This window comes from Botrytis fragariae (assembly GCF_013461495.1).
Source record: "Botrytis fragariae strain BVB16 chromosome Unknown tig00000054, whole genome shotgun sequence".
NCBI classification, from domain to species: domain Eukaryota; kingdom Fungi; phylum Ascomycota; class Leotiomycetes; order Helotiales; family Sclerotiniaceae; genus Botrytis; species Botrytis fragariae.
In genome coordinates this window covers 842,194-862,954 of record NW_023500993.1, presented here as the reverse complement: position 1 = coordinate 862,954, position 20,761 = coordinate 842,194, and the positions used below count along the sequence as shown (strand labels likewise).

Sequence of the window (20,761 nt, the reverse complement as noted above, 5' to 3'; positions counted from 1 at the left end):
TGAATGATCGTAGATATGCGTTGGAGCAATTCTTGCCACCAAAGCTCCTGTCACAACAGAGTTTCTGCTCATTGTCCCAAGATCAACTTCTTTAGTGATGAATTGAGGTCTGCACGGCACCGAACGCAAGCCATCAGGTAAACGAAGTGTTAGCCGACGAGTAAGAATGCAGAGTCTTATTCTGCTATCATCAAAGTGTGGCATTGATAGGTCCATCGTTTTGATGCTTTGTATATGATGACGGGGAGACAAAAGCACCTCACAAAAAGGCTAGGTGCTGTGAAGTAGTCTTCTCTTTTCGCTTTATTTAAATGCCACTTTTTGGGGTTTCCGGTACATCACAGAGATGAATCAAAATTACTGGTGAATGAGGGGTTGAATATTGTTGGTGAATAGGAAACAGGCGATTGCCCACTAATGCTTCATTGGGCCTAGCGCAGTAATACCTTATCCTCCTTATCTTCACAACGTTTTCCATTTTGTATCACCGAAGCAAGCATCGAGAAGCTCCAAGATGGCAATATCACAGTTTCAACCGCTTCCACCGAAAAGAGTTGATTTCACCGCAGGAAATATCGAGGCTTTTTGACATGGATGGACAAATGCCGAAGGGAACCTGCCCCTTGAGAGATAACGCGACATTATCGCTATCGATATGGTTTCTTGCGTGATTGATCTCTGGACCTCGACGCAGAAACATATAAAGTACATAGAATTCCCATCTCTGAGACTCATTTGGTTCTTCCTTTACACATTTATTCCGCTTCATCTCAGCACATCGCAGAATGCACAATAAGATGCATAGTTGTTTTCAAATGCATTGATTTTATGGTGAAGTTAAAATGGTAAGCCATTACAATATTAAGTGGGAAGAATTAATTTTAAACACCCAGCGGTCATACACATCAATCTCATCTCATTTTCCAGCTTCCAGTTCCTATTCCAAACTTTCCAAGCCGTCCAAACCTTAACGTTCCATCATTATTACAACCTTCATACTATTATCATTGATCCGATTACTTAGAAGGCAAAGACAGCGGCGACACCGAGAACAAGAGCACCTGCAAAGCTAGCTTTAACTTGGGCCCCAGCGCCGGTGTATGGAACTGTCGACGAGGTAGGTGATGGACCAGTAGCGGTAGCGTTGGATCCAGAGCCACCAGTTGGTGCAGCTACGCCCGAGGTGACTGTCGTGGCGACAACAGATGATACTGGAGTCGAGGCTTGGGAAGAGACGGGAGTGGAGGCGGCGGAAGAGACCACAGGTGAAGACCCAGCAGCAGATGAAGAAGGAGCGGCAGCAGAGCTGCTCGGTTCGACAGCCGAAGAAGATGGAGCCGCGCTGGCAGAGCTAGCAGAAGTTGGTGCAGCAGATGAGGCAGGAAGAGCAGCACATGCGGCAGCAGCTGCAGCTGGAACGGCTAAACTGGAGTCAGTTGGATTGATTTGAGGATCAAAATATACTACTCACTCAAAGCGACGGTGATACCACAGGAACTGATGACACAGGTTGTAGCAGCGTTTTGAATACTCGAGACGTTGTCAGGTAGACATTGGCAAGCTTTATCAGTAGCTCCACAGGTGGTCTCTGATTTAACCGCATCGTCGATACAAGATTGTGCGCAAGTTGGAATTCCGCTGTCTTGAGCAAGAGCCAAGCTGGCAAGAGCCAAGACTGAGACGATGGTGAATTGCATTTTGATGGTTATTTGAGTATAAGGATTGCCTTAAAACGAGTGTTTGGCAACAAAAATGATTGACGATATACAGATAGTCTTGATGTTTGGTTTTGAAAGAAGGTTGGAGAAGTAAGTCACCCAGAGCTGCAGATGACCGCACTTATATATCTGTGAACAAGTCTAATACGAGAGTCAATTTAGGAAGATATTCTACAATGTCTAATTACTCCACATCTCGTAGTAAATTACCAGCTAAGGGACAACCAACAACTCGTTTCCTATTTCGTAACAATACCCGTCAATGGTGCCAACGGGTGACAAATAGGGTATCGAGTCAGCTTGGAGAAACCCGGCCACTTGCTTGTGCGGAGAACGCTGTTCGATCGAAAAAGCAGGATCAACAAGCTCCCAAAGAGCTTGAATTACGGCAAGGGGAATGTCCAACATGTCCACTAAATATAAAGCAAGTGTTACATACTTAGGGTAATGTGTGGCAGTGATTGGACATGGCTATTATCGATCAATCAAATTTAAGAGGCAACCTCTCATTGTGATGCAGGAACAACATTACTAACATTTACTGCCGAAAGAGCCTTCCAATGGCACTTACCATTTCAACTATTTCAACTGTTGCCAATACTCAAAGTTCGTATTCCTCTTACTATACTACGAAAAATCTAGAGGCGGGAGGAGTTATTGGATCCAATTTGATTGGGGCAAAGTCTGGAGATTCTGGGGTATGACAAGGATGATTATGCACAGTCTGGGGTAATACGACAACCAACCTATACTACACTACACTTTACTAACCGTATCGGCAAATTTCTTCCGATACCGAGGAAGACATCTTTTTTGACATCTGATCTTACTTACAAGTAAGAAGTTACCACTTAAGCCACTCGAGCCACTAAAGCTTCTGGGTCGCTTTTCCTACCGAAGTTCCGAATTTAAGCTATTGCTTTTCTGGAGAAAAATTCCACCTCTTCCTCCTTCGCAACATTTTGGCAACAAGAATATTCTTCGAATGCATGCAATCATCCGAATACCAAAGATTTGACAATATATTTTCCTTTGAAGCAAGGCTTCGCAGCGTACATACATGAACAAGTGTCTAGTTGAAGCTGACAAGGACAAAAGAGACTGAAAGTAAAACCCCCCAATGTTGTTTGACAAATCAAATTGAAGCAAAAGATTCACCACCACCACCAACAATCAATCGGCCCTCCTAGGTTTGTGCAAGTGTACACTTTCGGAACCCCCAGCAGATCCCCAATGAAAATCATGTGCTGGGGTTCTAACATATTGTGTTGATTTCTATTCACAGCACGAATCAAATCTTCATTTTCAGGAATCAAATCGGAAATCATCCTGGTTGCTATGCGTAAACTCGAAGGAATTTTTATCGAATCAAGAAGGTATCATACGACCTTTTAGTTTCTATTATATAATTGCAACTGAGATCTACGATCATTTGTCAGCTTCTGAACAGCATTAATTTACATACCATGGCATTGGACTTTAATGTCGGTTGTGATTCCTAGAAAGATGTTAATCTTGGATGAAGGGAGCATACGAGTTTTCGTCGAATACGATCGCGCACAATGAGTTGTTACATTGCTTGTACCTGATCTACAGTTACAGTCTGTGTTAGCTGACCGAAATAGTTCAAGGCTTTACGGAGAAGCCCGAGTAACGTGCGCGAAAAAGCAGGATATTGGAATGATGACCTTGAATTATTTTCACATGTCAAATCAACTTGATGTTGGAATCTTTCACTAACGAATTGATTGTTCTGCAAAAAATCATTTATCGGTATTGTTGTTGAGGTTTACTTTCGATTCCTCAATACCGTAGTCGCACAGACAACTCGCTATGTTTGAATTTTGAACAAACTATCAGACGTTTCACCATCAGTACGTCTCAAAGCTCGAGCACTTGTCGCTTTGAAATTGCACTGGTTTTGAAAATTCCCGAAATCTTATTTCGATCGTTCTAGTCAATTATTATTCCCTTAGTTCTGTCTGTCTAACCTTCGTCCTCCCCGCCAGTTGTCGGGCGATGCACATAAATTGCACATCAATTCAAAACAAACAAATCGCCGAACTCCTGGTATCAAAAAAGCAAATGTCAATTGTATCGGGATTCGGGATATACTATCACGAAATAGATGCGTGGCATCCTCCTGTACTCTGTTAGTGACGATATATTTGATGCTAGGACAGTGTACAAACATTGTTGCTTGGGCGAGTTTGGTTTCGACTCAGCTAGCCATGTTATTGTTCTATACTTGATCTCGATATATTTCCATCGAACATCTTTGCGTATCCGCGAGGAGATTCACGACCAGAACGGAGCAGTCCAATGGAAGTGTCTTTCAGAGTAATAAGGCTACCAACTGGTTGACTCTTCCTCATTCCCTTAAACCATGCGGTCCCTTTTTTCATTGGCTGACTTCGCCATGTCATACTATTTTCCTCGTTCTGCTCAGTGCTTTATGTCATTAGCATTCTATCTTTGCTTCGATATATATGTTGCTGTGTATACTTTGCTGAGTATGGTACAATACCATATTGCTTGAAGAATTTGTTCTTTTGTGATATTTTTCTCTGCATAACTATTTCACTGCTAACAGAACAGGCTCTCGTAAGATTCGTATCTACGGTTGATCTTATGCTCAAGTCGTGTCGCGCGCCGTCGTTACCAGTTGACTCACATCGGCCACCTTGATTTGAACAAGTCGACTGGTTTGAACGCTTGGATCGAAATTGGATGGTTAGTCTATTAGGCATCTCGATTATTGCCAATCTTTGGTGTGAAATTATCGCAAAAAGCCAACGAGAGGGTCGTTTTTCAAGAAACTTCGAGGATGGATAAGCAAATATTCTTGTGCGGATAGTGAAAAGCTACCCTGAAAAAGTTCCCACCACACATAGGTCTCGCCCACAATACACAGACGCGTCGAAACCCATCGTGTCTGTAGCAACACAGTATAATAGCATGATATTATTACTTATTGCATGATAGTGCACAGTCGTCTTGATCTTTGGACCCCTCCTATTTGCTGACAGAGCGGATAAGGCGGAGTCTGTGCATTCCGGTGCATGGTTCGCTCGATGACTTTTGAGGGGCAAGGTACTTTTCAAACAGTTTAGCATCTCATGTATTCATGCCAAAGCTTTCAAAGACGAATTAAATCCACCTGTCAGACATAAAATTTCCGATCTCTCTCACAATATGTTTCGTTTATTGTTTGAATATTGGATTTTCGTCCCATAACGAACTACTATATAGAATTGCATTAAAGACTTCTTACGTGGAGTGTTGAATAATGAAAGTGCATTATGGTTTGTGTATTTGGTGGGAGGATTATATTTTTGCTTTGCTTCTCGTTAGCACTGACGAATAGGGTAAGGAGTGCGAGTATGGAGCGAATCGACAAGTTTGTCTGCCATTGTCGTCTATTGATTGATCTCTTGACTTTTGCATCTTTTCCTTCACTTAATTTTTCATTTCATACTCACTTTGTAAAGCGCCCTTGATGGGCTAGCTAACGACTCATCAATTTTCTAATGTTTTGTTTCTGCGATGCTAGATGGAGGATATAGATTTCCCTTTAAAATTCTGAAAAGCAACATGAATAGAAAAGACGAAGATCAGAGTCAGGACAGTCCATTCGGCATACCTCAATCTTCAAATAATGATGGGACAAAAAGTAGTAATAATATACCCCCCGCATCGTCATCTACAAGCTCTCCTGGTCTTGAACCTCATCTCATTGCCTCTCCATCAAAAGGTTTAGACCCAGGCTATATCATCGGCATACTAGTTGCAGTTTCTGTCGCCATCTTTATCATCATAGCTCTAATCGACATCCTCCTTCTTTCTTCCCGTATCCAGAATTCGATATTGAGGAATAGATTCCTGAGATTAAATGGTAGACGGCAATCTGGCTCTTCGCAATACTACTCTCGACAGAATGAGAAATTAGATAAGAAACCTTTACCTACAATCCCTGATCCGGCGTATTTTTCAAAGGATATTAGAGCGAGTGATAGGAGGAGGAGTGACTTTTCGGGATACTCGGAGTCAAGGTACTCGAGGAGTATGTCTTTTGATAGTAGGGTGGGATGGGGTAGGGATGAAGAGGAAGGGTATGCGAATAGTTTCATTAGGGGTGGAAGAGAGTGGGACGAGAAATCTATGAGATCGATTGCGAGATCTGCGAGGCAAGAGAGGGGGGGTAAAGATAATGGGGTAATCAGGCCGGGCATGGGAGTTGGGAAATGGGACGATGAGGTGGAGGGGGAATGGTATTCGGTGTATGAGGAATCGATCTATGCGGATGATGGACGGGAAAATCCGATTCCTGATACTTATAATCCTTCCTATCCATTTCATCCCCCTCGTGTATCTCAATTTACAGACCGCAAAACACAAAAACCATACGACGAAGAGAATACAATGGGATTAACAACAAAAGAAAGAGCAGAGATAAAAAGAACGAGAACTACTCCATACAAATATGAAGGAAGAATTAAAGCGGGAATGGGCGTGCAAAAAAGATATACGATGATTTTTGTGAGGGAGGTGGAGGAGGTGAGGAGGGCAATGGAGAGAATGGAGAGGATGGAGGAGAGGGATAGGATTAATTTTGAGATTTGGAGGAGGTTTTGGAGGAAGGGGGGTGAAGGAATTGGGGGAAAATAATGATGGAGGTAGAGGGAATATTAGGGCAGGGACTGGGAAGCAGAGGAAGTAGGGGAGAGGGATCTTGGTTGAGGGCTCTGAGGGTTTGAAGTGACTTGTGGAGTGTGGAGTGTGGGGTGTGGGGTGTGGGAGGAGGATTGAAGAAGAGAATGGTTCTTGTATATAGTGATTTGAACTAGATTTGGGATTTGAAGGGGGATCGGAGTGGTAACTTGTGAGCGACCAGCTGGATATCTGGAGCTCGCTTTAATAATACGATATATGATTGGTAGGCTCATAGGAGTTATTCGCCTTTATGCGTTGACAAATTTAGTGGATCACGACACATAGCATACTATTTCATTATTTATAACATCGTTCATTCACACCCACCATTTCTCAAGAATATCCTTTCATCTCTAGAGCGTGATTAACAAAGTCAATTCTGATTTTTAACGAGAAGTCAACTGGTCAACTCTATTCCGACTAATTACTCAAACAAGAACTGCACTACTCACTCTAAATACAATCCATTTTCTCATCCAAAACTCCAAATCCCCCCCCCCCGAAAAACAACATCCAATAGAAAAGTATCATTCAGCATCACTCTAACCTATATGTCCTCCCCCAAGCTCCCATTCCAAGTCTCTATTCCATACTCTATCCGCAAGCTTCCAAACACTACCCACACCATAGTACCTACATATCCAATCCACTATCACCATAATAGACACCTACCTACCTACACTCTCCAAACCGACCCAACCCAAAATCCTCCTCCTCCCATTCCAGTAACCTATATATGCAATTATGCAATTCTCAAACTTCCATCGACATTACGTGTCTCTAGAGTAAATTCTAGACAAACCTCAAACCACCCACCACCCGATCGGATCGGATTGGATTGAAGCTAGCTAGCTAGATACATACATACATACATACATACATACATACATATCCAATAAATAAGTAAATAGATAAACAAATAAGGAAGTAAGATCTGAGCTAATATCTAATATCTGATATCTAACACCCAATACCCAACACTCAATACCCAACACCCAATACCCAACACCCAACACCTAACAACCAACACCTACCACCCATCAAGCACGCACGCACCTCTAGAACACGCACACAATGAACAAACCATCGAGTTTGCGAGTTCGCATTTCAAAGCCGGATTCATGCGTGAGATTTGATAAGACGCCTTTATTTCCCTTGGTGTTTGTTGGTGGTTGAAAATTGGGGGTTTGACCAACTGGAGAGGGCTGGAGCGTTGATGACTCTCGGAAGCTATGTTGATGATCTAGTAATCCCCATCAGCAACACACCACCATCCACCAAATCACCATCCGCTGAATCACACAAGCATACAAACCCACGCAGCAATTTATAAAGAGAAGATATTTCAATTCGATTCTATTCTATACTATGTGAAAAAGTAATGAGAAGTGTGATATCATCAGATAAATTTCTATTCCCTCCGCATTCCATCCCATCCTATCATGAATCAATCAATCAATCCATATTTCCGATCATCTCTTTCTCCCTATCTATCATCTCCACCTCCACCTCCAAATCTATAATCAAATTCCAATCCCATCTTATATCAAGCCATGAAGCTTGAGCCTAATATAATCCCCCACCCCACCCCCAAAACGCCATGGCATTGCCAAAAAAGATCTTTTTCCATCTATGGTCTCGTGTCCCCATTAGAAAGTGAAAAAGAGGTCAAAATTCCCATGAGGTATCTCTCCGTAACGCTGATCACATCTGCAACCATTAATAGGCTTTTAAAAAAAAGTTCAAATCCCTTTTCCATATCAAACATTCCCTTTCTCTCCCAAAGTCCCATGATTTCTTTACTCATGTCTTCCCAAACTCTGCAAGTTAACCAATTCCGAGTATCTACCTCCCTTATGAATAAGTTCTGTATGTGTACCACTCTCTACAACTCTTCCTTGATCAAAGACATAGATACAGTCAGCCTTTTGAATTGTACTCAGTCTATGCGCAACAGCAATCGTAGTTCTTCCCTTTGCCGCCTTATCCAATGCTGCTTGCACAACATGTTCACTCTCCGAATCCAAAGCACTGGTAGCCTCATCCAACAACAATATTTTAGGATCACGAAGTAAAGCACGAGCGATAGCAATTCTTTGTTTCTGACCACCAGACAACATGCTACCCTTGGAACCAACGATTGTGGAAAATCCATCCGGAAGTGACATGATGAAATCGTAGATATTAGCTTCACGACATGCAAACTCGATTTCGGAGTCAGGAACATCTTCGCGATCGGCTCCAAGAAGCATATTCTCACGGATCGTGCCTTGGTAAAGAGTTGGTTCTTGAGATACGAGAGCAATGTGCGAGCGGTAATCGTTGATGTTCAAAGTGGAGATTTCTTTGCCATCGACATAGATACCGCCAACGAGAGGATCATAGAAACGTTCGAGAAGAGCGATGGTGGTGGATTTACCGCAACCGGAGGCACCAACCAAGGCAACGTATTGCCCAGGCTTGACTTGAAGGTCAAGACCACGGAGGACTGGCTGTTCCGGACGAGTGGGGTAGCGGAAATGAACATCACGGAACTCAACATATCCTTCCATGGACTCCATGCGCTCTCCATCCTCAGACCAAGAGTCAATAGTGGGTTTGAGATCAAAAAGAATCTTAAGTTCCTGGGCGGCTTGCTTGGCTTTACCCATGTCCGCTAAGATTTATTAGCATGATACTTCATATGATAGATGAATAGAACAACTTACGTGCGAAGGAAAAGATGGTTCCGGCAGATTGAGCACCAAAGACGACAGCCGAGAAACAGACGAAGAATTGGAACATGGTGTATTCCTTGTTGGCAATGCGTTGACCACCATACCAAAATCCAAGTGCAACACAGAGGAACATCAAAGATTGAGATGCAGCATAAAGCAACGAAGACTTCAAGATTGATCTCAGACTACTTTGTTCTTGAGCCTTGAGGGAATCGGTGTAGTGAGCGAGAACATCCTCTTCTCTAGTCAAGGATGCAACTGTTCGGATAGCACCAGTAGCTTCACAAGCATAACTGGCACTCTTCTCATATGCCTTCTTCGCTCTTTGTTGGAATCTAGCCAAGAGCCAGAATCTGAAGAAACCACAACCAAGGAGAACAGGAATAGTGGCGATACATACAAGTGCCAGCTTCCAGGCAATAGCGAGAGAGAGAGCGCATGCAGCGATAAGGGTAGTAGTGACTGTCAAGAGCGTACCCAATGTGACTCCAGATAAACCTGCAACGTGAGTCGTTTCAGTACTCAAGAATGATGTGAGAGCACCTGCAGTGTGTTCTTCCCGGTCAAAGTACTGAATATCCTGGCGAAGCATCGTACGGAAAGCACGGTCACGGACTCTGTGAATGAGTCTCTCTGAACAGAAAGCAAAAGCAATACCCTGACCACAAAAGGCAATGAATTGAACAAATGCCAACATGAGGTACATCAAAGACCAGAAATCCACGTCGTGTCTGATTGTGTGGAAATTGGCAGGAATGACGGGATAGGAAAGCGAAATGATATTCTTGGCGAAGAACACGGCTTGAGTTGGATTGCCTCCACCGCAGATGATGGAAAAGAATAAACCGACCAACATCAATTTCCATTCAGTTTTGTTGAACGAAGCGATCAACTTAATCAACGTCCATAATGAATCATGTTGTTCAGATGGGGAAATCTTGCCTTGAAGTGCGAGAGATGACTGAGATTTTTCTGTCAATGTTCGCATTAACTTGTTGAGAATATTCTTGTCATCTGGATCCTCAGTGTATTCGATTCCTCCGACCTTGTTAGACATTTTGCGTACGAGTTGATCATCTTTGGCGTCAATCTCGGCCTCCTCCTCAGCAGACATTTCTTTAATTTCAGCAATCTTTTGCGCTTCGATCAATCTATAGTAAGCACCTTGTCGAGCAAGTAAATCGTTATGGGTTCCTTGTTCCACGATGCGTCCTTCGGTCATGACAACAATGTTGTCAGCGTCCTTGATGGTCGAAAGTCGATGAGCAATTGTAATAGTGGTTCGTCCCTCAGCAGCGACTTCAAGAGCGGCTTGTACAACACCTTCAGATTTTGTGTCCAGAGCAGAAGTAGCTTCATCGAGTAAGAGAATCTTTGGGTCGCTGACCATAGCTCTCGCAATGGCAATACGTTGCTTTTGACCTCCAGAAAGTAAACTAGCTCTTTCACCAACATTTGTCTCGTATCCTTCGGGTAAAGCGCTAACAAAGTCATGTGCGTTGGCCATCTTGGAAGCTTCAATAACCAACTCTCTTTGACGTTCTTCGTTCTCATGTTCGAACTTGGTTCCGATAAGTCCATGTCGAATGTTTTCAAAGATACTGGTTCCAAATAATGTAGGTTCTTGGCTGACCAAGGAGATCTGTTGTCGCAACCATCGCAGATTCAAAGTACTAACGTCATGTCCATCAATCAAAACCTGGCCACCAACGGGATCGTAGAATCTCTCTACCAAACCCACAATAGTACTTTTTCCAGACCCAGATGCACCGACAAGAGCTGTCATTTTACCAGCAGGGATAATCAAACTGACATCGTTCATGATTGTGACCTCAGGTCTGGATGGATAGATGTGCTTGATGTTCTTCAACTCGACAGTTCCCTCGACATGATCGAGTTTGATACCTTCAGTAGAGGTTGGGTCCAAGGGAGAAACACGATCGATTGTGTTGAAGATCTTCGCGGCGGCGGAAATAGCAGTAGTGAAAGCCTGGGCATTAGGAGCAACGTTTCCAAAAGCAAAAGCTCCAATCATGATAGACATCAAAATTGTGAGAATGTTGGAAAGACTGATTTCTCCGTTGACGAGAAATCTGGATCCCATCCAGAAGGCTAAACCATAATTAAGATAGATGACGAGAAACATGCCTCCAACCATGATAGCTAAAGAGAACTTGGTTTTGTAGCCATATTTTTCAGCCTCCGCAAGATGTTTGTCATATTGACGAGCGAGTTTGTCTTGGGTACCAAAGGCAGTGGCATTTCTGATGGATGAAATGACTTCTTCTGCGATAGATCCTCCGGTAGCATAGGACCCGAGGGATTGCTTGCTGTACTTGACGATCCACCTGGAGCCTCCTCCCATGATAAGGGTGATAGCTGCAACGGTGGCTGTGAGAATTAAAGTCAATTTCCATGATTTGATGAAGCCAATCACAAACGCTGCGAAAAATGTAGCCAAGGCATTGATCGTCAAGCCAACCTTTTCGGAAATACCATCTTGAACCAAATTGGTGTCAGCTGTGATTCTTGTGGTAATCTCGCCGCTTCCTAACTTATCGTAGAAACCAATGTTCATGCGTAAGCAAGCCGCCAAGTATTGTGCTCTGATCTTTCCACTGATGTGTTCACCAACGTAAATAAAACCGACTGTCGAGATGTAGATGGTGGTGAATTCGGCGATAGCTAGGTAGATGAAGTAGAGAACCATGTGGTTGATGGTGTGATCGAAATCAGCTTTCGTCGATGTACCTGCAAAGTAATCTGCAAAGGTTCCCGCCAATTGCCCGAAGATAACCGTCATCAAAGGTAATGCAGCTCCCGCCGCGATACTGCAGATGGCGCTGATAACCATGATAATGATATCATTTGTAGTCGAGAAGCGATAAAGATTTCCCACTCCCGAAGATAATTCGGGCAACTCGACTTGTCGTTTCAAAATTGCCGCCTCGTGAGGAGGGAGATGTGCGTAAATGTCCTCATCCTTGTTTGCTGCCACCTTGATAATATTTGTGTCTAATTTCGAGAGATCATTTTCTTCACCTGCTAAGACCTTTTCTCCTCCCCCAACCTTTTGATTGTGTGTGGAATCGAGTTCAGATATGGATGAGCCTTCGTTACTGGATGACAGACTCCCCGACCCCGCGGTCTGGGGCTTCTCTGACAATTCGCCAGCCATGATTGGCGGCTTGAATAAAGTTTATGGATGCGTCGAAGTCGACAGTATCTGCAGACGATTCGATGGGGAATATGGTGAAGATGTATATAATGTGTAGGGACTGTATGCGACCGTAAAAGTTTTGTTGTAATTATTCTTCTTTCATGAGTCGATGATAGAGAAAGCTTCAATCAATAATAAATAGACTGTTGTCGAAGTTTCCGAGTTGTTGTGTCTTGAGGAACTTTGATGTAATTAATTAAAGAGACGAATTGAGTATTCGAAGAGAGTATTATTAGACAAGAGTCTGACGGTTAGTTGAATCGATTAATAAGTACAAAATGGAAATGAAGTCGAACTTAAGGAAAGAAATGGAAAAGGGACGGGATGGTTGATTGTATTATATTATATTATATTATATTCGTCCCAAAATGTATTTTCCTATTTAATCGATATGGAGGTAACCAGTACCTAGTCAGAGTAGAGTAAGCAGCTAGTAAATCTGGGTTATTTCATAATTTTCAAACGGAATGGTTAGATCCCGAGGTGCGGGCGATTCAATAACCCGTTTGTGACCAGGCTAGGTTGGGTGGTGACTGGGGTAAATCCCCACCTACCCATAAGTTATCATCTTGGAATTGCTAGGGAGGAGGGAGAGAGGAGGTAGGGAGGAAGGAAGGAAGGAAGGAAAGAGGTGAGAATCTAGTCATGGAGACGGGCACGGAGTAGTCACATCTGGGAATCTGGGAAATCTGGGAATCTGGCAATCTTCGTAACCTTAATTGTGCTGCTTGAATTGCTTGAATTGCTTCACTTCCTTTGGTTGGTTCCAGTCTTCATTGTTTCATGGTCGCCGGTGCGATTCTCCCAAAAATGCGCACATTGGGAAGCTACCAATTGTGATAGTAGGAAGTATCATCGGAGGAACGAAGTCTATCATGAGAATACGAAGTATGATATATGACAAATTGCATCAATTCTGGCATACACTCTGGTCTAATCCTACTACGCCTGCTAGGCATTTACGAGTACGATGAACTCTCCATCCAAGACTCGAGTATCTGGTGTAATATTGAGACATGAGCACGCTTACCTTGTCACCTCCCTCCCTCTCGACTCGGGTTCAATTTATATCTTGTGTTTTGTTTCACCACCTACAACATTGGGTATCTGATCATCTATTCATATCGAAACCACTGCTCACCATATCCTTTGAAACGCCACCATCTTGTTGCCCTTCCAAATTCGAGATTACTGTATCAGTGAGTGTTTCTATCCTCGTATCCCTCGTATATCTATCTGCATGTTGTTTCCCCTCAAAACTCAAAGGAGAGAGGTGATGTCGATACACACTTAACCTTACCTGCTCATCAATCTCGTCACCCTCTTCAGCCCACCTACCTGCTTATCAATCTCGTCCCCCTCTTCAGCCCACCTACCTCCTCGTGCGTGCTTAGTTAAGATTTGGCTAAAGAGGAGTGAGAGTCTAAGTCCAACCAACCAATCTGAGTAAGAGGAGGAGAGAACCCGAGCCAGCCAGCTCAAACACGAGATACGGATACAGATGCAGATGCGGCGATTGATGATCGAGTCGCTTTGAACTTGGAACTCTCGACATGAGACGATGGATGTTACTCATTATTGACTTTGGACTATCCCCATTCGTGCGTGACCTATGAACAAGTACAAAGCACAAAATACGAATCCTCGTATGAATCCTCAATCATTCTCCAACTAATGCAGTCGATCCTGTCAAAAGGTCAAAACTTGGAACGTCCATCTCTGTGTCCGTTGTCCTTCATCCTCCGTTATTACCATTTTTACATCCGTTACTTTTTATCCCGTATCTCCATCCACTGAAAATCCCGTGTCGGCGCAATCCATTCCTGTTCTGGCTTTTCCATGGTAACACAAAGCGTTCAACCACCCATTTCATGCACGTTCGGAAAGAAACACGACGTTTGACAGGATAGAAACAACGTGCACCTGTTCTTATCCACGCAATCGGTATGAGTCAAATGGTACAGATTCTATTTCTCATTGGACAGTTCGTTAGGACCTCACATCATCATCGTCACCATGGCATACGAACATCAACGTCGCATTCCTTCACATCAACAACGCCATGCGACAGTTTATCCATTTATCCATCTTTCATATGCGCATAATGTTGCCCACTCCAGCAATTTCGGTACCATCTCAGTTCAACAACTCAATTTAATCGCTCTCCAATCGGTCTCCATATAATGAATGTTCGGTCCCGATGTCACCAATTGATTTCACCGAACCTACGAATTCAAACTTTTAATCAAATTCAATATCTAGATAATCTGGATGCTAACCTAGGTAACCTCGTAGCGAACTCCTCTTCCAGAATACTTAGGGAGCCAATGTTAAAACGACCGCCCCTGTCTCATCTTAGTTACCCCACTAAGGAAGAGCTAGGAAGGGAGGAAGTTCAATCCATTGAAGTTTTTCTCCTCCCTACCGCGTATGTCTATGTCCGTTTGGAGCTCTAGACTAGGTAGACATCGGGCGATCGGGATACGGACGCATCAAGTCCGTTTCTTGGCTTTCGGAACTGAATACGATTGGTGAATGATTTGTTGTTCTTGTTTGAAGGACGGACCTCGGGATTACGTGTGTGTTTGGCCACCGACCAAGATGCAAATTTATGTAAGTTACATAAAATTGTGATCGAGGTAAGGTGGAGTGTACTTTGCAATGCCTGAACAGTGGACGGATATGGCAAGGTAGCTGGAGGTGGTATTCAATATTCATTCTAGAAGGCGGGAAGAAGACTCTCTCTCTCTCTCTCTCTCGTCTCTCTCCTATTTCTACAAAAACACGCGTGTTCCACAACTACGAGTACGAATCCGAAATACACGAGATCAAATGCTTGTGCTGATCATCTATGTGTTTGCCCAGTGTTCATCAACCTTCTGTACAAATCTTGTTATATAAAGATCTTCTAGATTTGAGATCTTGCTTTGCTTCATTCATATGGTGTTGTCAAGAAAGAATCATCTAATTTTGATTTGGGAAATCCTTTCCTTTTGAATCATACATTTGAGATATCAACCCATTCGTCTAGATGGTCTTCAATCTTTAGAATAGAAACAAGTGCATGCATGCGTTAATTAATACACCGTCAAGTATACCCGAGGGAGGGACTTTGATCGATTATCATGCGAGGTTAACTTCACGCTTGAAGTATTGGACTGACGATATGTATCTGGTACGTCAGTACTGCAGGAAGTCTCGAGTGGTTTTTTGTTTTTGTTTTTTTTAGAATTCAACACCATTGAAATTTTCAGCTGAGATCTAATATCCTTTGCACATCCAATGTATATGATGTTGGAGTATAGGTAGGCACGACTCAAAGTATATCCTCAATCATCTGATCAACTACGAGTGAACATCTTCAGGATCTGTCTTGCAAGCTCCGGTAGACTTATAGAGTAGGTATTGATCCTATCTTCCAACTTGAAAGTTAGAGTCATAGTTGAATCGAAAGATATACTGTACTGTAATTACACTTCATTGAGTCGCTATAATTTAGAATAAGAGCAACACACTTTTCTTAGCATCAAGTCATAGAAAACGGTCATTCAAGCATTATGAGGATATATGTATTTCGATTTTGTGGTTGTGGGTGAGTTTGGGCAAGTGACACTATCTGAGTAAACATATCAGACTGCATCTAGATCCATCTATTTTTTTATACAACGAATAAGAGCAACTAGATGTACATATTTCAGAGCGTACGGGGAAGACTTTGTACAAAGGATTTTGGGCATTTCGTGTACCTCAAGAAATCATGTATCTTGCTGCCTCTAGATACCCACGTTTCGTTGATACCATATGATTCTCTGATCGAGACCCTTAATGTTGGGGAGGGACCTTTGGGTGAAAGGGTGCATACGTTCCTTCCCTTCAGTAGATAATAATAGTACAACAAGACAAGATATAGTTTAGAAAGTAAATTGAAAGTATAAAGGAGTGAATTTGGATTTCAAAGTCTTTGAACATTGTAGATCGCAATCTCTCGTCCCATTGTGCTCAAGTAAATGTCTGAATAGTTTCATGTTTTACTGATCACCTGACCAGCTTTTGACTCCAGGCTATTTTGACTCTCGGGTAATATCCAATCAGCAAGCTACATCATTAAATACTTCACCGCCCAGTATATTGCCATTAGCTATGGTTCACGATAACCATGAGGCTACACCAAAATCATCGCTCCCGTCAAGCCTACGACTAACATCGATTGTACCGTTTGAATCATATCGCCTTGGAGCTACACACATAACACACATCCGTGCACATTGTCATCGCGAAGGAGGCCTCGACTTCGAGAAATTCAATTTCAATCTCGATCCTATCGAAATGGCCGGCGGAAAGAAATCTGGAAGGACGTTGATGCGGGAAGAAGGTCTAGAGCGAACAGATAATGGATTGAAACAAACAAGCTGGCCAGAAGCCTTTCCAATTAATCAGAAGAATTATTACACGTATGCATCTCACTTTCTTGATTCTTGCCCTACATTCTGCATCTCTCCCAATTCTTACCATTCAATCTATACCTTCCGCTAACTTATAATTTGTAGAGAATTCGGAAAACGCGATGATCAATTGCTTGCATCACGTCTGCAAAATGAAGCCAATCAAGAAAAACTCATCCGCGATGCCAAAAATAAAGACAGAGCTCTTGCGCGCACAGGAACTGCCGATGTACCACTACCCATGGATGAAGATGAAGAAGATACAGATGTTACCGATGAATTAGCTGCGTCGAAGATAATCGTCATCCACCCTGGAAGTCAAAATTTGCGCATTGGCTTGGCCAATGACGCTCTCCCAAAAACAGTCATAATGGCAATCGCAGAAAGGTTTCCCGTCACAGAATCTCAAGAATACGAACCTCGACCCAAGCGCCAGAATTTTGAACTTCCACCAGAGCAGCAATTTGAAGAGGAGTGGTCGAAGAGATATAACAAACAATGTGCCGATTTAAAGGTAGACATGCGTGCAAATAGGCGCAAGGTATTGCCGAATTCGAAAGAGTTGGTTGTCAATTATAATCGCCGTATGGAACCAGAAAAAATTCCAGAACACAATGATCCACTTCGAATGGAATGGACGGATACTGCCAAAGGGACAAAACCGACTTTCACAGGTCCCGATGCACAACGAATAGCAGACAATTCTGACCCACCATACAGATTATTTTGGCCTATGCAACACGGATGGTTCCATGAGAATGATTACAACGTCCGTGAAGCCATGTTTGATGATTTCGAAACAATCATTGAGCAGGCCATGAGAAGGGATCTGGGTCTTGATAAAAGTAGTGAGTGGGATCAATATAGTTGTGTAATGGTGGTGCCAGATCTCTACGACAAGAAATATCTGGAACAAATGCTGGACATGTGCCTTCGAGGCTTTGAGTTCAAACAGGTCGCCTTTGTACAAGAAAGTCATGCTGCTACATTTGGGGCCGGTTATACTAGCGCTTGTGTAGTTGATGTTGGAGCACAAAAGACATCTATTTGCTGTGTAGAAGATGGTATGTGCATAGAGGATTCTCGAGTCAACCTCAAGTACGGAGGCTATGACGTTACTGAAACGTTCATCAAAATGATGCTCTACGATCACTTTCCATATGCCGACATAAATCTTAAACGACGTTACGACTTTCTGCTTGCGGAGGAATTAAAGATTAAGTACTGCACTATGAATCAAGCCGAGATATCTGTCCAGCTTTACAATTTTCATCTTCGCGCACCAAATCAACCTACTCATAAATATGGTTTCAAAACATATGATGAGGTTATTCTTGCTCCCATGGGCTTTTACGATCCTTCGATATTTGATAATAGTGACAAATTAAACGGTCGTCGCAAGCTCTTGGATCGATCATACAATGCTTATGATATCGACACACCCGACGACCCTACATCTTCAGCTCAGCTTGCAATACTGGCCGCTATTAAACCTTCTATCGCAACTAATGCAAATGGATACAATCCTAACAATTTCATATCTAATGGGATGGCCGATATGTCTTTCTCTACACCTCAAAAAGAGAAGCCCAACCCATTTAACCTGCTTCGTATAGATCCAGATAACGCAGTACATTCTAGCGTTACCTCCGCTGCAGCTTCGCCTGCTCCTGAGGGTGCAAGCACGCCAGCTCCAGCTCCAGCTCCAGCTCCATTTGTCTTTGGGAACAATGGACATACAGCCGGTTCCCCTGGTCCCACAAATGGTACTAATGGTACTCATAGTGGTACGACACCCATCCCTCCCGCAGGTATGTTTGTTGATGTTCACGCCCGCACGGCCAAAGATCTCGCCATTGAACGTGATTCCGTCCTACCTATCTCGGCTTTAGATACCGCGATCATAACATCCATCACCCACGCTGCTAAACATGATGACAAAAAAGCGCGAGATTTCTATGGGGGTATTATGTTAATAGGCGGTGGTGCGAAGACCCCTGGCTTTGGACCGTTCCTTGAAGATAGACTTCAGAAAAAGAGACCGGATTTGGCGGAGAGAATCTTGGTAGGAACGAGTCCGAGGGAAATGGATGGGCAAGTGGTGGTTTGGAAGGGAGCGAGCGTGTTTGCGAGAATGAAAATGCATGAGAGTTGGATTGGGCAGAAGGAATTTGAAATGCTGGGGGCGAGAGTTTTGAGTCAGAAGATTCTGTGGCATTATTGAGGGTTCTGATTATTTTGGAATGGTAGAAATGGTATGCATGCATCCATGCATGGATGGAGTTCTGAGTGGATTTTAATTGGGTAGAGAGTGGTGGAATGAGATAGGATGGAATGGAAAAGAATGAGATGAGATGATAGGGATATCTTGAATTTATGGCATGATTAGATAATGTATGGATGGATGGATGGATGAGCATGGCGTTTCTTGGTAGATAAATTATCTAGGTAGGCGTTGATGGGGTGGTAAAATCTTCTTTCATATGAAATGGATGGATCAATGGATGGATGGAAGGATGGATGGATGAATAGGAGTTTTTAAAAAGATCAGATGTTATATGATATGATATGATATGATATGATATCCTGGAATTAGAAAGCAAATTTTTCTCATTAATTGAATGATATATCTATCTATGTAATGTTGAAAGGAGAATTGTGATTGGTGAGATGAGATGGTATGTAAGTTATTAGTGTGGTTGGTTATTTCTTGGTGATGTTTGAGATTTGAGATTTGAGATTTGTATTGTGGATGAATGAATGAATGAATGAATGAATGATTATGGTGTGATTAGAGTGTTATTGTGTGTGTATATGAATAGATGAATAGATGGATAGATGAATAAAGATAGCTAGCTTTTGAATGAATATGAATAAATACGAATATAGGGATAGGGAATGGAGATAGAAAATAGAAAATGTGTGGTGATTGGGTAGGGGATAAGTAGATAGGTGGATAGATGGATGGATGGATGGATGGATGGATGGATGGATGGTGTGGAGGATGTGAAAATTGGGATTGGGATTGGAATTGGAATTGGGAGATGGGAGATGGGAGAGAAATAGGAAAGGGATTGGAGGGGGATTGTATAGGTGAATAAATAGGATGGGATAGGATAAAAGACTTGGTAGTTTGGGTTGAGCTTGTGGATTGTGAGGGGTGGGAGGCGTAGGAGGAGGGTTTGTGGAGGATTTGAGGATTTAGCTCAAGAGGTTATGAGAGTCGATGAGATTTGACGCGATATTGAAAGTGCAGGTATATTTGAGCTTGATCAGCGAAGTCTCTCAGGATATGCTTTCAAGTTCTGTAAAGTGATGAGAAGGGTGGGAGGTATGTATTTTCCTTTGTTGTTTGAATTTTGATTTCCGAAAAGGATCGTTGATATTGTGGATGATCATGATGCTATTTTTACTTCGGCATTTCTTAATCATCGAAGCTGTTCGGCTTTCTTTCGCCACATTCTGCTTCTTGGTATTTTATCGAGTATCGTTTTGTTTCATGGTTCTTCTTTCAGGAGTTTAGAAATGTTCTTCATTTTGAAGAATTACTTGATGGGGATGATGGGTTGATGTCGTGTATATTGCGTTATATTTCCACCGAAGAATCAAGCACTTAGAGAGTAGCTGCATATATGTCCTTCTAGCCTGGAACAGCATTGTTAGTACGAAGAGAAGGGCCTCAGGATTGTGGGAAATCTAATCATGAACTTGAATTGAATTTATGGGGTGATGCATCATGTGTAAGATTCAATTTCTCGAGTCGGAGATACTTTTATATTGGCTGGGCTTGGAGTATGAGATCTGGATTATCTCTATTTCTCTTGTTCATTATTCTTGTAGAGATTATATGAATTCCGTGTATATAGTCTGAATCTTTCAATTTCGATTCCACAACAGAGCATCGATACATGCCGAGAACGAAAGATACATATCAAACAATCCTATCAAAAA

At 42.6% G+C, this 20,761-nt stretch overlaps 5 protein-coding genes across 5 annotated transcripts; 2 read left to right on the top strand and 3 right to left on the bottom strand.

The window, feature by feature from the left end:
* Positions 1 to 1,020: 1,020 nt before the first annotated feature.
* Positions 1,021 to 1,786, bottom strand: Bfra_005041 (uncharacterized protein; the record flags this gene model as incomplete). Its single annotated transcript, XM_037335429.1, has 2 exons — positions 1,472 to 1,786; positions 1,021 to 1,421 (listed from the first exon to the last, which is right to left on the bottom strand). Exons 1-2 carry the CDS (start codon positions 1,695 to 1,697, stop codon positions 1,021 to 1,023), a joined length of 627 nt encoding a protein of 208 aa, XP_037192524.1. The 5' UTR covers positions 1,698 to 1,786.
* A 2,166-nt stretch (positions 1,787 to 3,952) lies between these two features.
* Positions 3,953 to 4,468, bottom strand: Bfra_005040 (uncharacterized protein; the record flags this gene model as incomplete). Its single annotated transcript, XM_037335428.1, has 2 exons — positions 3,953 to 4,169; positions 4,224 to 4,468. 2 exons carry the CDS (start codon positions 4,466 to 4,468, stop codon positions 3,953 to 3,955), a joined length of 462 nt encoding a protein of 153 aa, XP_037192523.1.
* Positions 4,469 to 5,312: 844 nt separating this feature from the next.
* On the top strand, positions 5,313 to 6,386 carry Bfra_005039 (uncharacterized protein; the record flags this gene model as incomplete). Its single annotated transcript, XM_037335427.1, has 1 exon — positions 5,313 to 6,386. The coding sequence occupies one exon, from the start codon at positions 5,313 to 5,315 to the stop codon at positions 6,384 to 6,386; it is 1,074 nt and encodes a 357-aa protein (XP_037192522.1).
* Positions 6,387 to 8,230: 1,844 nt separating this feature from the next.
* Bfra_005038 (putative leptomycin b resistance protein pmd1 protein) lies at positions 8,231 to 12,326 on the bottom strand (the record flags this gene model as incomplete). Its single annotated transcript, XM_037335426.1, has 2 exons — positions 8,231 to 9,087; positions 9,140 to 12,326. The coding sequence occupies 2 exons, from the start codon at positions 12,324 to 12,326 to the stop codon at positions 8,231 to 8,233; spliced, it is 4,044 nt and encodes a 1,347-aa protein (XP_037192521.1).
* Positions 12,327 to 16,508: 4,182 nt separating this feature from the next.
* Bfra_005037 (putative chromatin remodeling complex subunit protein) lies at positions 16,509 to 19,034 on the top strand (the record flags this gene model as incomplete). The annotated part of the gene is made up of 2 exons (XM_037335425.1): positions 16,509 to 16,819; positions 16,916 to 19,034. 2 exons carry the CDS (start codon positions 16,509 to 16,511, stop codon positions 19,032 to 19,034), a joined length of 2,430 nt encoding a protein of 809 aa, XP_037192520.1.
* Between the last annotated feature and the right edge of the window lie 1,727 nt (positions 19,035 to 20,761).